The 12,861-nt window shown below is 30.7% G+C and overlaps 1 protein-coding gene across 6 annotated transcripts; it reads left to right on the top strand.

Annotated features, from left to right (window-relative positions):
• LOC109348527 (gibberellin 2-beta-dioxygenase 8) lies at positions 4,526-12,648 on the top strand. 6 transcript variants are annotated; one of them, XM_019588980.1, is made up of 4 exons: positions 4,526-4,725; positions 6,320-6,795; positions 11,485-11,806; positions 12,285-12,648. In XM_019588980.1, exons 2-4 carry the CDS (start codon positions 6,329-6,331, stop codon positions 12,534-12,536), a joined length of 1,041 nt encoding a protein of 346 aa, XP_019444525.1. In that variant the 5' UTR covers positions 4,526-4,725; positions 6,320-6,328; the 3' UTR covers positions 12,537-12,648. The 6 variants fall into 6 exon arrangements, with proteins under 6 accessions (XP_019444525.1, XP_019444524.1, XP_019444523.1 ...); XM_019588979.1 differs by having other exon boundaries at positions 4,527-4,725; positions 6,323-6,795; XM_019588978.1 differs by lacking the exon at positions 4,526-4,725 and adding an exon at positions 6,139-6,244 and having other exon boundaries at positions 6,285-6,795.

The raw sequence follows: 12,861 nt of genomic DNA, 5'->3' as shown, positions 1-12,861 counted from the left end.
TTTACATTATGAGTTTTGTGTTGGTTAACAAAATTTTCGTTGGCTAAGATCTCATCATCATTTTGTTCCCTTTAAGTGATTGATTGGAGATATGGAGAATTGGAACAATATATGGAATATGTTATCATACATGGAGAGAAGAATCTATGTAAATCAAACCTGCTTATGCCATAGATGAATATGATATTAATTTGTTTCCAAAACCTTATAATCCCTTACAAAAATCCTCAACACCTGAGTTTACGTTTGATCAAAACCCATGTCTACATGTTCCACTCATTTATATCAAAGGATTATTATTTTTTTAATAAATCCTTTTGTCTAAGATGGTGCATTGTTATTGTTTAAGGATACTTAGCATGTTGTCACGTGCATTCTCGAAAAAAATGGCGAGATCACATGGCATCTTCTCATTTTTTTAAAATTTGGCTAATTAAATGAATTTATTTTCATTCAGATTATCTTTGTTATGATGAGCACTGTGCCCACTGGATGATGAAGAGTTGAAATACAAATTGATCAAAATGGTGGTGAAGATTATTTGTTTCATTTTATATACTTATTATCCAATTAAAAAAATAACATTTACTTAAAAAGAATAATTATAAAAATATAAACTAACATTTTTATATTACTTATTATAATTTAATTATATAAAATAGGAAGATATGATTTTTTTGGAATATATAATTATGATCGGAATAATGGAACTTGGAAGTGCTAAAATCGGAGCCCATAATCCCAAGTCCATTACATTTATTATTATAAACATAAAAATAGAAAACAAAATAGAACACCACTGCAATAATGCAATTGCAGCTCGCTCTTGGTCCCACACTTTCTTTCATAACATTTTGTATTCTTGTATTTCTTTATTGACGAATATGCCCTTCTCGCCTCTGCATCTCTTATTACTCTTCGCTACTGTATGCACTCAAATTTTCAATTTTTTTATGAAACTTCAGACTTTTATTTATTTTTCATCCAAAAAATATTGAGATCAACCCATGTTGATCATCATGAAAATCTTTTCAAATCATTTTTGGATGAGAAATTGACAATAGACATTATATAACCAAAAAAAGTTTGAGGACTTGTATGAGGGGACAAAATTCTCATATGAACAAAAATGAATATAAAAAATATATTTAAACCTTAAATATTCTTGTACATGAATATTAATTAAACTTGTAAGAATTTACAGTAAAGTATTTAAGGTTTATATTTTACTGGTATAATATAATACCACATTAGCACTCATGAATGACATGTTATAGAAAAAGGTTTTATGTTTTGCTAATAACCATTTGGGGTAATGCAATGCATGAATGGCAATATTGTACATTGGGTAAATTCAGAGTAACTAATATATAATAGTAAATGTTAGGTTCAGTCCATAGATATGAGCATGTGATATTACAACTGGATCTGGATGTGCCATAATCCAGCATTTAATGAACATCAACATCTCCTCCATTAATTCTCCTCTTCTTTCAGTTCACTCAGAAAATGGATACAAAGGTGAATGTCTTTCTTCTGACTCTGCTGGTGTTGTCACAGCTTATTATGTAAGTGCACAACTTCATTCAATCATGTATATATATATATATATAGTAATGTTCCTATTTGATGAGTTCCTCTCTATAATCTCTTTTATACTTGGGCAATGGAATTAGAGATGAGAAAGTATTATATTTGAATAAGATGTATTCGTATATTAAAAAGTTAAAATTCTAATTTGATGAGTTCCTCTCTATATTGTACATATGGAATGCAGATGAGTGGGCTTGAGAAAACTAATTGGAAATTATCTCCATTTGTTTCATCATATAATGGAAACACCCATATCCTGATTGGTGGGATCAATATTCAGCATGCTACCTTTCACATGATCACAAAAATGATTATGCTTTGGTCCAGAGGAACCTTCTCATCTATCACTATTGCAATGATTCTCAACGCTTTCCAACTCTTCCACAACAGTGTTCATTGACTCCATGGGATTAAATTAAATTAAATTCAAAATACCAAACAACCATTATTCAGTTGTTCTTTCAAATATATTTGGTTTACCTCATAAGTTTGTAATATGGTAGATGATATCATGCGGTGATATTGTATAAAATTTATAGCTTAAAGTGTATAATTTATGAAGTTAGGCCTTTAGAAAGTAGGTACTAGGCATAGAAGCACAAGAGTAGAAGATTATATAAGTGGAGTGTATTATATAATGAGGATGTAATATCTCCTGGTGTAAGAAGATAATTTTTCTCCTTATACCAGTTAGGCAATAACACGTGATTATTTTTTTACCTATTTTAAAATGAATGAATTTGAAAAGATAACTTCTCTCCTTACATCAGACATACATTATTCTCTTATATACTATGGGTAATAATGTTGACACAGCTTAGTGATAGGAAGTAGGTAAGTAGTTAGTTCATGTATGGTTGGGTCCCACATAACTTTGAGTATTTAATAACTGGATCCTGAGAACGAATGTGTCGGTGAAAAAGGGGAAGGTATAACTATTAACTACCACGCCCCACACACGTGTAAATACATGAGCCATTACACACAATAGATTGCTCAATCAAACATATATTTCATTAGGAGTTTTGTTGTTGTTATAGTTATGTCATTTCACTTGAATTGAATGTGTCTATAGGGTAGTAGTTGTTGTTGTTGTTGTTACAATAACCAAGTAAATTGTTGCCAACAACATTAATGATTACACATGTGGCCTTGAGATTGACTCAATTCTTTCATTGTAGATTCCATGTCTCCATTCATTGTATAAAATATGAGATGCTAAATTATTCATCATTGTCCCCACTCCTCTCACAATTCTACCTACGACGGGTGCAGTGCTTTAGTAGATAACTGCTCTGTGGCCATAAGTCAGTTAGTGCTCATTGTTGTTGAATCATAATATGTCACATATGACTAACCATATTTTTTTTAATAATATTTCTTTACGAAATATTTTTTATATAAAAGTTACATTATCACTTCAAATCAATTATTATAAGTAAAATACATTCAACTAAAGCGTCTCACTCTCACGTTAAACGATTTGTGTAATTAGTTGATCTTCGTTAAATGACTAAAAATAATATATGATTTTTATTATTTATTAATTGACATGATTAAATATATAGATAAATTAGTAATTAGTAGTAGTTTATTAATAATTTATGTTTAGTTATTTATATTTGTCAGTAGGTATTTTAGTGTGACTATAAGTAATTTAATTTAATAATTATTAAAATGATGAAACTAACCAGTAAAGTAATGAAAACTCTTACAGTTTTTCTAAAACGAAATTACCTTTGAAACTCAATTTTCATTCACGTCTATTCTTAACTTATCATTGTAACTCAAAGAATGAGGCTAAGGGACTTACCCAACTCTTGTAGTAATTTCCTAATTAGGCACATTGTGGGCCACTGGAAAATGGCTCAATTTATCACTACGCCTAAGTTTTAATCTTCTCCACATGTTTTAGTATTTGAGAGTCGGATATTAAATATGAATTCATTTCATATGATCATTGTAAGCAATGTAAGCCAGATTTTGATGTCCTTTAGTGTAAGAAATGCACATGGTGTTGATTGTAATCTATGGCTATTGGTAAAGTTTAGGGGTGCAAATGTTGATGTACATGTGTTGCTCGATAGAGCCACGTTTGTGTGCCGACATGGACTTTGAGAGTTGGTTCTGTTTTCCACTGCTCACTTCATATACCTTAGATACAAATAATTACATGGGAGTGATATCGGGTATTTATTTAATTCATGACTACTTCATTGTACTAATAGCGTTAGAGTATGGTTCTCATTCCTCCAAGTCTCTCTTTCTCCGTCTCCACTCTTCACTTCACTTCACTTTCACATCAAAACCTACACAATTCAATATTGGATTAACCAAATATAGCAGTATGGTCCGCGTGGCCTTTTCTTAAGCATAACCTTTCAATCATCAAGTGTCCTTGGTAGATATATATCAATAATTGATTATGGTATTTGTTGCCTATAAATCATTACATACTCCACCTTTCTTTGCATATTCCTTCTTCTTCATTCACCAAATTAAATAACAGGATATATAGCGCGCGAGGTAAAATATTCAAACTCTTTTACAATCTCATTTCACTTATTTTTTTTTTTATATATATACTTAAGTTCATTGTATCATATATGCTTTACTACATTAATATTTATTTATATACCAAGTACCTTATAAGTTAGGATCACATAGTTGAAATGAGAACACTACAATTCACACTAACATCCTAAATTGCCTCCAGGTAATTATTAGTTTTTCTAATGTAGAGATACAATACATGCATTAAACAAAACCACACGAGCCTATAAAAAAACATGAATATTAAAGTAATTAAGTGAATGTTTAATGTTTAAATTTCCAACAATTTTAGGATCATGTTTTTACAAGTGAGATTTTTATATATTAGCGTGTGTTATCTTGTTTTTACAAGTGAGATTTCCAACAATTACATCCAATTAACATAAAACCTTTGAATCTTGTATAACTTTGTGATGTTGAGCTTAAGCTTGTGTAGTAAATTATGGGTTTCAGTGACAATGCAGCTTGAATGTTGTATGCAGAAACTGTAAATGTAGCAGTCTGGTCACTCATGTCCAAACTTGCGCCTTAGTCAAAGCAAAGTTGGAATCTGATCATTCTTAAAAGCTCTTCAACCAGGTTACATAATTAACCAATGAGCATGGATATATATTTTTGACACATTAAATATTTCAACTTGTCCTATTATATAAACTTTTAAATTATAAATGTCAACATATCGAATCACTAGATTTGACTACGACGGCCTGACAATTAATTCTAGCTACATGTGACTATACATAAATATATATATTACAATTGAATGTCGAATAATGGGTGGGCACTCTCAATTATATATATTCAATATTTTTATTAAATTAATAAAAAATATATAACCAATAGGGGAGTTTGACACAGAGGTGAAATAACATTGCTGTGTTTTGTTTTTTGAAATCACGTGTTCAAATTCAACAAATAATCCCCTGCTTATGAGCTCCTGGACTACTTACCTTTTTTAACTTTACCCTTCTATATATTATTTTATGTAGATGTAGGATAACCATATAACCTCCATGACCAATATCTAATATATTATATTCATTCATTTCCCAAAACATTTTGTCATACCACATTATCTTCCTAGCTACCGGAAAAAGAAAAACAAAGTTTTCTCATATACACATCTGGAAAAAAAACTTGTATTATTTATATATTTTATATTGAATCAAAGATAATGAGAGAACTTTAATCTTATATTATTTAGATTTGTCTCCATAATATATTTATTTTGCTTAATTTAATTATGCTCATTATTTTTTTGTTTAAAATATCACACTTATTTCTCATGTAAAGATAATTAGTATAATATATGAATATAAATATGAGTGGTTTATGTAATTACAAAAAAGAGAAAAATGATTTACACAATTTTACTAAAACTCATGTAATGTGAGTAAATTTTACTTTTTTTAAATATGAACACTATTTTTATGTAAAACACACACCATATACTTCATTGCATATTTTAACTTTTTCCATGATCTCCTCCTATTACACAATTAAAGGAAATAAAAACATCAAATGGGATCTTATGCATTGTTTATTTAAGATTAAAGGTTGGTCCTTGAAATTTTTGGCATGTATATTCAAGTGAAAATTTTATATTGATCCATTTTTAAATATGGTTAAAATAATCTGTAGTAGGGACTATAGTGTGAAAATAGCTTCAGACAAAAACTTCTTTACCAAAATGGGAAGAGAACGATTCAACTATTATTTAATATTTTTTTATAAAAAATGATGCCTTGAAATGTTACAACATAGTTACTAATGGCCACACATGTTTAATGGGAAGTGCTATATATGTCTTATATTGAAGTAATTTTACAAGATGAAAAACACTTTTACTAAAAAAGTTTCTAACCTAAACGAATGCCAAAGTGAGGGTCACATATAGTTAGAATTTAGCAATGTGAAAGCAATAACGGAAAAAATATGACAATAAGGTAGACACCAACTTATATTATATATAGTAGATAACATAATATTGTCTCAATAAAAAGACATGCAAACTACCTTTGTCTTCAAAGTCTAAAACGTTTTGTTCAAAGACGAAGTAAAGAGAGGAAGCAGTAAACTAATTAATTGGCCTTATCTCTTTTTGTCTCAATTAATTTCATAAAAGAAAACCGCCACTGTTCTCATTTTATTGCATTGATCTCTTTTCTCTGAGCAGCTAACAATGAACTCAATCTCTGACCCACCCTTTCATGAGGCATACAAGAGTCTATTCGACAAGATCATAAGTAATAATGAAGAGATTAATGGTCTTCTTAACAACGAAGTTATGGTTGAATGCGAGCTCCCATTGATCAACCTAAAGTCTTTAGAAGAGAGTGACCCGGTGGCGAGGGAAGAGTGCAAGTCCACCATAGCTAGGGCTTCACAACAATGGGGTTTCTTCCAGGTTATAAACCATGGGATTTCAAGTGAGATTTTGAAAAGATTAAGATGTGAACAAGAGAAGTTGTTCAGGAAACCGTTTCATGATAAGACCAAAGAGGATGAGTTCTTTAACTTCTCTGCAGGTAGCTATCGTTGGGGTTCACCCACTGCCACATGCATTACACAGTTGTCTTGGTCAGAAGCTTTTCATATTCCTTTAACCGATATACTCTCCTCCAATTCATCATCATCCAACTCTCTCAGGTATAATATATTTACTCACTTCATCAACTATAATGCTATTTTCATTCATCTTTTTTTTTACCCCCTTGCTTCTTCATTTTGGATCTGCACTATTGTCATTACATTTATTCAGTTTTATATAGGATAAAAAACTAAGCGCCTGAACTTATTTTGGAAAATTAATTAGTCTTACACCAATCATGTGTGAGCATAATCTAAAAAGGACAAATTTTATTTTAAACATACAATCTTATTTTCTTTTCCATGTAGAAATTGGAAGTTTTATTTAGTTATTATTAAAATGATGAAACTAACCAGTAAAGTAATGAAAACTCTTACAGTTTTTCTAAAACGAAATTACCTTTGAAACTCAATTTTCATTCACGTCTATTCTTAACTTATCATTGTAACTCAAAGAATGAGGCTAAGGGACTTACCCAACTCTTGTAGTAATTTCCTAATTAGGCACATTGTGGGCCACTGGAAAATGGCTCAATTTATCACTACGCCTAAGTTTTAATCTTCTCCACATGTTTTAGTATTTGAGAGTCGGATATTAAATATGAATTCATTTCATATGATCATTGTAAGCAATGTAAGCCAGATTTTGATGTCCTTTAGTGTAAGAAATGCACATGGTGTTGATTGTAATCTATGGCTATTGGTAAAGTTTAGGGGTGCAAATGTTGATGTACATGTGTTGCTCGATAGAGCCACGTTTGTGTGCCGACATGGACTTTGAGAGTTGGTTCTGTTTTCCACTGCTCACTTCATATACCTTAGATACAAATAATTACATGGGAGTGATATCGGGTATTTATTTAATTCATGACTACTTCATTGTACTAATAGCGTTAGAGTATGGTTCTCATTCCTCCAAGTCTCTCTTTCTCCGTCTCCACTCTTCACTTCACTTCACTTTCACATCAAAACCTACACAATTCAATATTGGATTAACCAAATATAGCAGTATGGTCCGCGTGGCCTTTTCTTAAGCATAACCTTTCAATCATCAAGTGTCCTTGGTAGATATATATCAATAATTGATTATGGTATTTGTTGCCTATAAATCATTACATACTCCACCTTTCTTTGCATATTCCTTCTTCTTCATTCACCAAATTAAATAACAGGATATATAGCGCGCGAGGTAAAATATTCAAACTCTTTTACAATCTCATTTCACTTATTTTTTTTTTTATATATATACTTAAGTTCATTGTATCATATATGCTTTACTACATTAATATTTATTTATATACCAAGTACCTTATAAGTTAGGATCACATAGTTGAAATGAGAACACTACAATTCACACTAACATCCTAAATTGCCTCCAGGTAATTATTAGTTTTTCTAATGTAGAGATACAATACATGCATTAAACAAAACCACACGAGCCTATAAAAAAACATGAATATTAAAGTAATTAAGTGAATGTTTAATGTTTAAATTTCCAACAATTTTAGGATCATGTTTTTACAAGTGAGATTTTTATATATTAGCGTGTGTTATCTTGTTTTTACAAGTGAGATTTCCAACAATTACATCCAATTAACATAAAACCTTTGAATCTTGTATAACTTTGTGATGTTGAGCTTAAGCTTGTGTAGTAAATTATGGGTTTCAGTGACAATGCAGCTTGAATGTTGTATGCAGAAACTGTAAATGTAGCAGTCTGGTCACTCATGTCCAAACTTGCGCCTTAGTCAAAGCAAAGTTGGAATCTGATCATTCTTAAAAGCTCTTCAACCAGGTTACATAATTAACCAATGAGCATGGATATATATTTTTGACACATTAAATATTTCAACTTGTCCTATTATATAAACTTTTAAATTATAAATGTCAACATATCGAATCACTAGATTTGACTACGACGGCCTGACAATTAATTCTAGCTACATGTGACTATACATAAATATATATATTACAATTGAATGTCGAATAATGGGTGGGCACTCTCAATTATATATATTCAATATTTTTATTAAATTAATAAAAAATATATAACCAATAGGGGAGTTTGACACAGAGGTGAAATAACATTGCTGTGTTTTGTTTTTTGAAATCACGTGTTCAAATTCAACAAATAATCCCCTGCTTATGAGCTCCTGGACTACTTACCTTTTTTAACTTTACCCTTCTATATATTATTTTATGTAGATGTAGGATAACCATATAACCTCCATGACCAATATCTAATATATTATATTCATTCATTTCCCAAAACATTTTGTCATACCACATTATCTTCCTAGCTACCGGAAAAAGAAAAACAAAGTTTTCTCATATACACATCTGGAAAAAAAACTTGTATTATTTATATATTTTATATTGAATCAAAGATAATGAGAGAACTTTAATCTTATATTATTTAGATTTGTCTCCATAATATATTTATTTTGCTTAATTTAATTATGCTCATTATTTTTTTGTTTAAAATATCACACTTATTTCTCATGTAAAGATAATTAGTATAATATATGAATATAAATATGAGTGGTTTATGTAATTACAAAAAAGAGAAAAATGATTTACACAATTTTACTAAAACTCATGTAATGTGAGTAAATTTTACTTTTTTTAAATATGAACACTATTTTTATGTAAAACACACACCATATACTTCATTGCATATTTTAACTTTTTCCATGATCTCCTCCTATTACACAATTAAAGGAAATAAAAACATCAAATGGGATCTTATGCATTGTTTATTTAAGATTAAAGGTTGGTCCTTGAAATTTTTGGCATGTATATTCAAGTGAAAATTTTATATTGATCCATTTTTAAATATGGTTAAAATAATCTGTAGTAGGGACTATAGTGTGAAAATAGCTTCAGACAAAAACTTCTTTACCAAAATGGGAAGAGAACGATTCAACTATTATTTAATATTTTTTTATAAAAAATGATGCCTTGAAATGTTACAACATAGTTACTAATGGCCACACATGTTTAATGGGAAGTGCTATATATGTCTTATATTGAAGTAATTTTACAAGATGAAAAACACTTTTACTAAAAAAGTTTCTAACCTAAACGAATGCCAAAGTGAGGGTCACATATAGTTAGAATTTAGCAATGTGAAAGCAATAACGGAAAAAATATGACAATAAGGTAGACACCAACTTATATTATATATAGTAGATAACATAATATTGTCTCAATAAAAAGACATGCAAACTACCTTTGTCTTCAAAGTCTAAAACGTTTTGTTCAAAGACGAAGTAAAGAGAGGAAGCAGTAAACTAATTAATTGGCCTTATCTCTTTTTGTCTCAATTAATTTCATAAAAGAAAACCGCCACTGTTCTCATTTTATTGCATTGATCTCTTTTCTCTGAGCAGCTAACAATGAACTCAATCTCTGACCCACCCTTTCATGAGGCATACAAGAGTCTATTCGACAAGATCATAAGTAATAATGAAGAGATTAATGGTCTTCTTAACAACGAAGTTATGGTTGAATGCGAGCTCCCATTGATCAACCTAAAGTCTTTAGAAGAGAGTGACCCGGTGGCGAGGGAAGAGTGCAAGTCCACCATAGCTAGGGCTTCACAACAATGGGGTTTCTTCCAGGTTATAAACCATGGGATTTCAAGTGAGATTTTGAAAAGATTAAGATGTGAACAAGAGAAGTTGTTCAGGAAACCGTTTCATGATAAGACCAAAGAGGATGAGTTCTTTAACTTCTCTGCAGGTAGCTATCGTTGGGGTTCACCCACTGCCACATGCATTACACAGTTGTCTTGGTCAGAAGCTTTTCATATTCCTTTAACCGATATACTCTCCTCCAATTCATCATCATCCAACTCTCTCAGGTATAATATATTTACTCACTTCATCAACTATAATGCTATTTTCATTCATCTTTTTTTTTACCCCCTTGCTTCTTCATTTTGGATCTGCACTATTGTCATTACATTTATTCAGTTTTATATAGGATAAAAAACTAAGCGCCTGAACTTATTTTGGAAAATTAATTAGTCTTACACCAATCATGTGTGAGCATAATCTAAAAAGGACAAATTTTATTTTAAACATACAATCTTATTTTCTTTTCCATGTAGAAATTGGAAGTTTTATTTAGTTATATATATATATATATATATATATATATATATTTATTTATGTATGTGCAACCTTATCGTGTTTAATACCAAATCTCTGCAAGTTTTAATAAGGCCATGTGAACACATCACGACCTAGCATGTCCTTTTTCTAATGTTTACATTAACAAGCCTGCAATTTTCACTCGGCCCCTCATTCACACTGAGCTTAAGTGTCATATTTTCAATGGGAGGAACAGATCTTTTCTGCTTTCACAGCAAAGCATAGGTAGCTGCACTTTTTACACTAGCTGGTCAAAGTTACGTTTAGTCAACTTCTCCTGCCACCGCCATCACAGGACCCCCTTAATTTTTTTCAGTTCCATCATGTGTTTAAAGTTTAAACCCACGTGACACAGACTGTTTTCCTAATAACACCGAAGTTGTTCACACAAATTTGGTATCAACATGGCTTCCTACTTTTATGACCTTTATAAGTAAAAATCCATAGTTTCTCATGTGACTTGTTCAACAGATTATTGAATTAAATGTTTAAAAAACAATATAGGATCATAGTATTAATTAAAATAATTCCTTAACCTATCTATGTCCATGGCCCTCCTTAATTCCTATGAATTAATGCATGTGTTTTGCAGTTCAACAATGGAACAATTTGCTACCACAGTTTCCACACTTGCACAAACGTTAGCTGATATTCTGGCAGAGAAAATGGGTCATAAGTCAACTTTGTTTAAGGAGAATTGCTTGTCCAACACGTGCTATCTTCGATTGAACAGATACCCTCCTTGCCCAATTGCTTCTGAGATTCATGGTCTAATGCCACATACTGATAGTGACTTCCTCACCATATTGTATCAAGATCATGTTGGAGGTTTGCAATTGGTCAAAGATATGAAATGGATAGCTGTTAAACCAAACCCTGATGCTCTTATAATCAACATTGGTGACTTATTCCAGGTACTTCTCATTGTCTCCCACGTTTCTAAAATGATTCATGCACCTGATTAATCTCTACAACTAGTCTATAATTTTGTGTTTTATAATTCAAACTAAATCTAGTACTTACAGTTATAAAATGAAAACACGTTTTTTTTTTAAATGTCATTTTTTTTGTAAGTTAATGGTGCTCTAATGGTTATCATTAAATTAGACTTTCAGGAATATACTCATCTAAAAATTTAATCATTTTATTTAAACTGTTCAGTTATAACTTATACAACTAAAATACTTTATTCTTTTTACTCTTTTACTGGTATAGATCTCAAATTGAAGGTGATACTATTTTTTCTCTATTCTCTATCTAGTTACTTTGTTGATTGTTGTTAATCTTCTGCTAGTCACTTTATTAAATACAAAATGTGTATACACCATATATTATTATATTTAACATAGAGAAGTGACGTACATATACATATATATATATATATATGTGCAGGCATGGAGCAACGGGGTGTACAAGAGTGTTGAGCATAGAGTTGTGACCAACCCCAAAGTGGAAAGGTTCTCTACGGCTTATTTTTTATGCCCTTCAAATGACACTGTCATTGAAAGCTGCATAGAGGCTTCTGTTTACAGGAAATTTAGCTTTCAGGAGTACAAAAATCAAGTTCGTGATGATGTTCAGAGGCTCGGTACCAAAATAGGCCTACCCAGGTTTCTCACATATGAAGCCACTGCAACTACATAATTAATTATTATGATTTTGTGTATTACAAGGTTCCAAAGTCTGTTGCTGTAGCAGTTTACGTTGTGGTTATGTTATATACTTATATGTGTACTAAAATTGGAGACAATTGTGGGGGGGAAATATGATGGCAATTGTGGTTAAAAGCAATTGTCATACCCAAAAACCATAATATTGTGGATTATAATTAACCTTTCCAATATTGATTAAGTAGGTAATGTAATTAATACATGTGAAGTTGAATAGAGAGAATGAGAAAGAGTTGTTGTACATGTGACAAAAAAGTGGTGTGGGATTGGGCTTACACAGTAACAAGTATCATCACTCT

This window comes from Lupinus angustifolius, chromosome LG06 (genome assembly GCF_001865875.1).
Source record: "Lupinus angustifolius cultivar Tanjil chromosome LG06, LupAngTanjil_v1.0, whole genome shotgun sequence".
NCBI classification, from domain to species: domain Eukaryota; kingdom Viridiplantae; phylum Streptophyta; class Magnoliopsida; order Fabales; family Fabaceae; genus Lupinus; species Lupinus angustifolius.
This window is presented reverse-complemented; position numbering and strand designations above follow the sequence as displayed.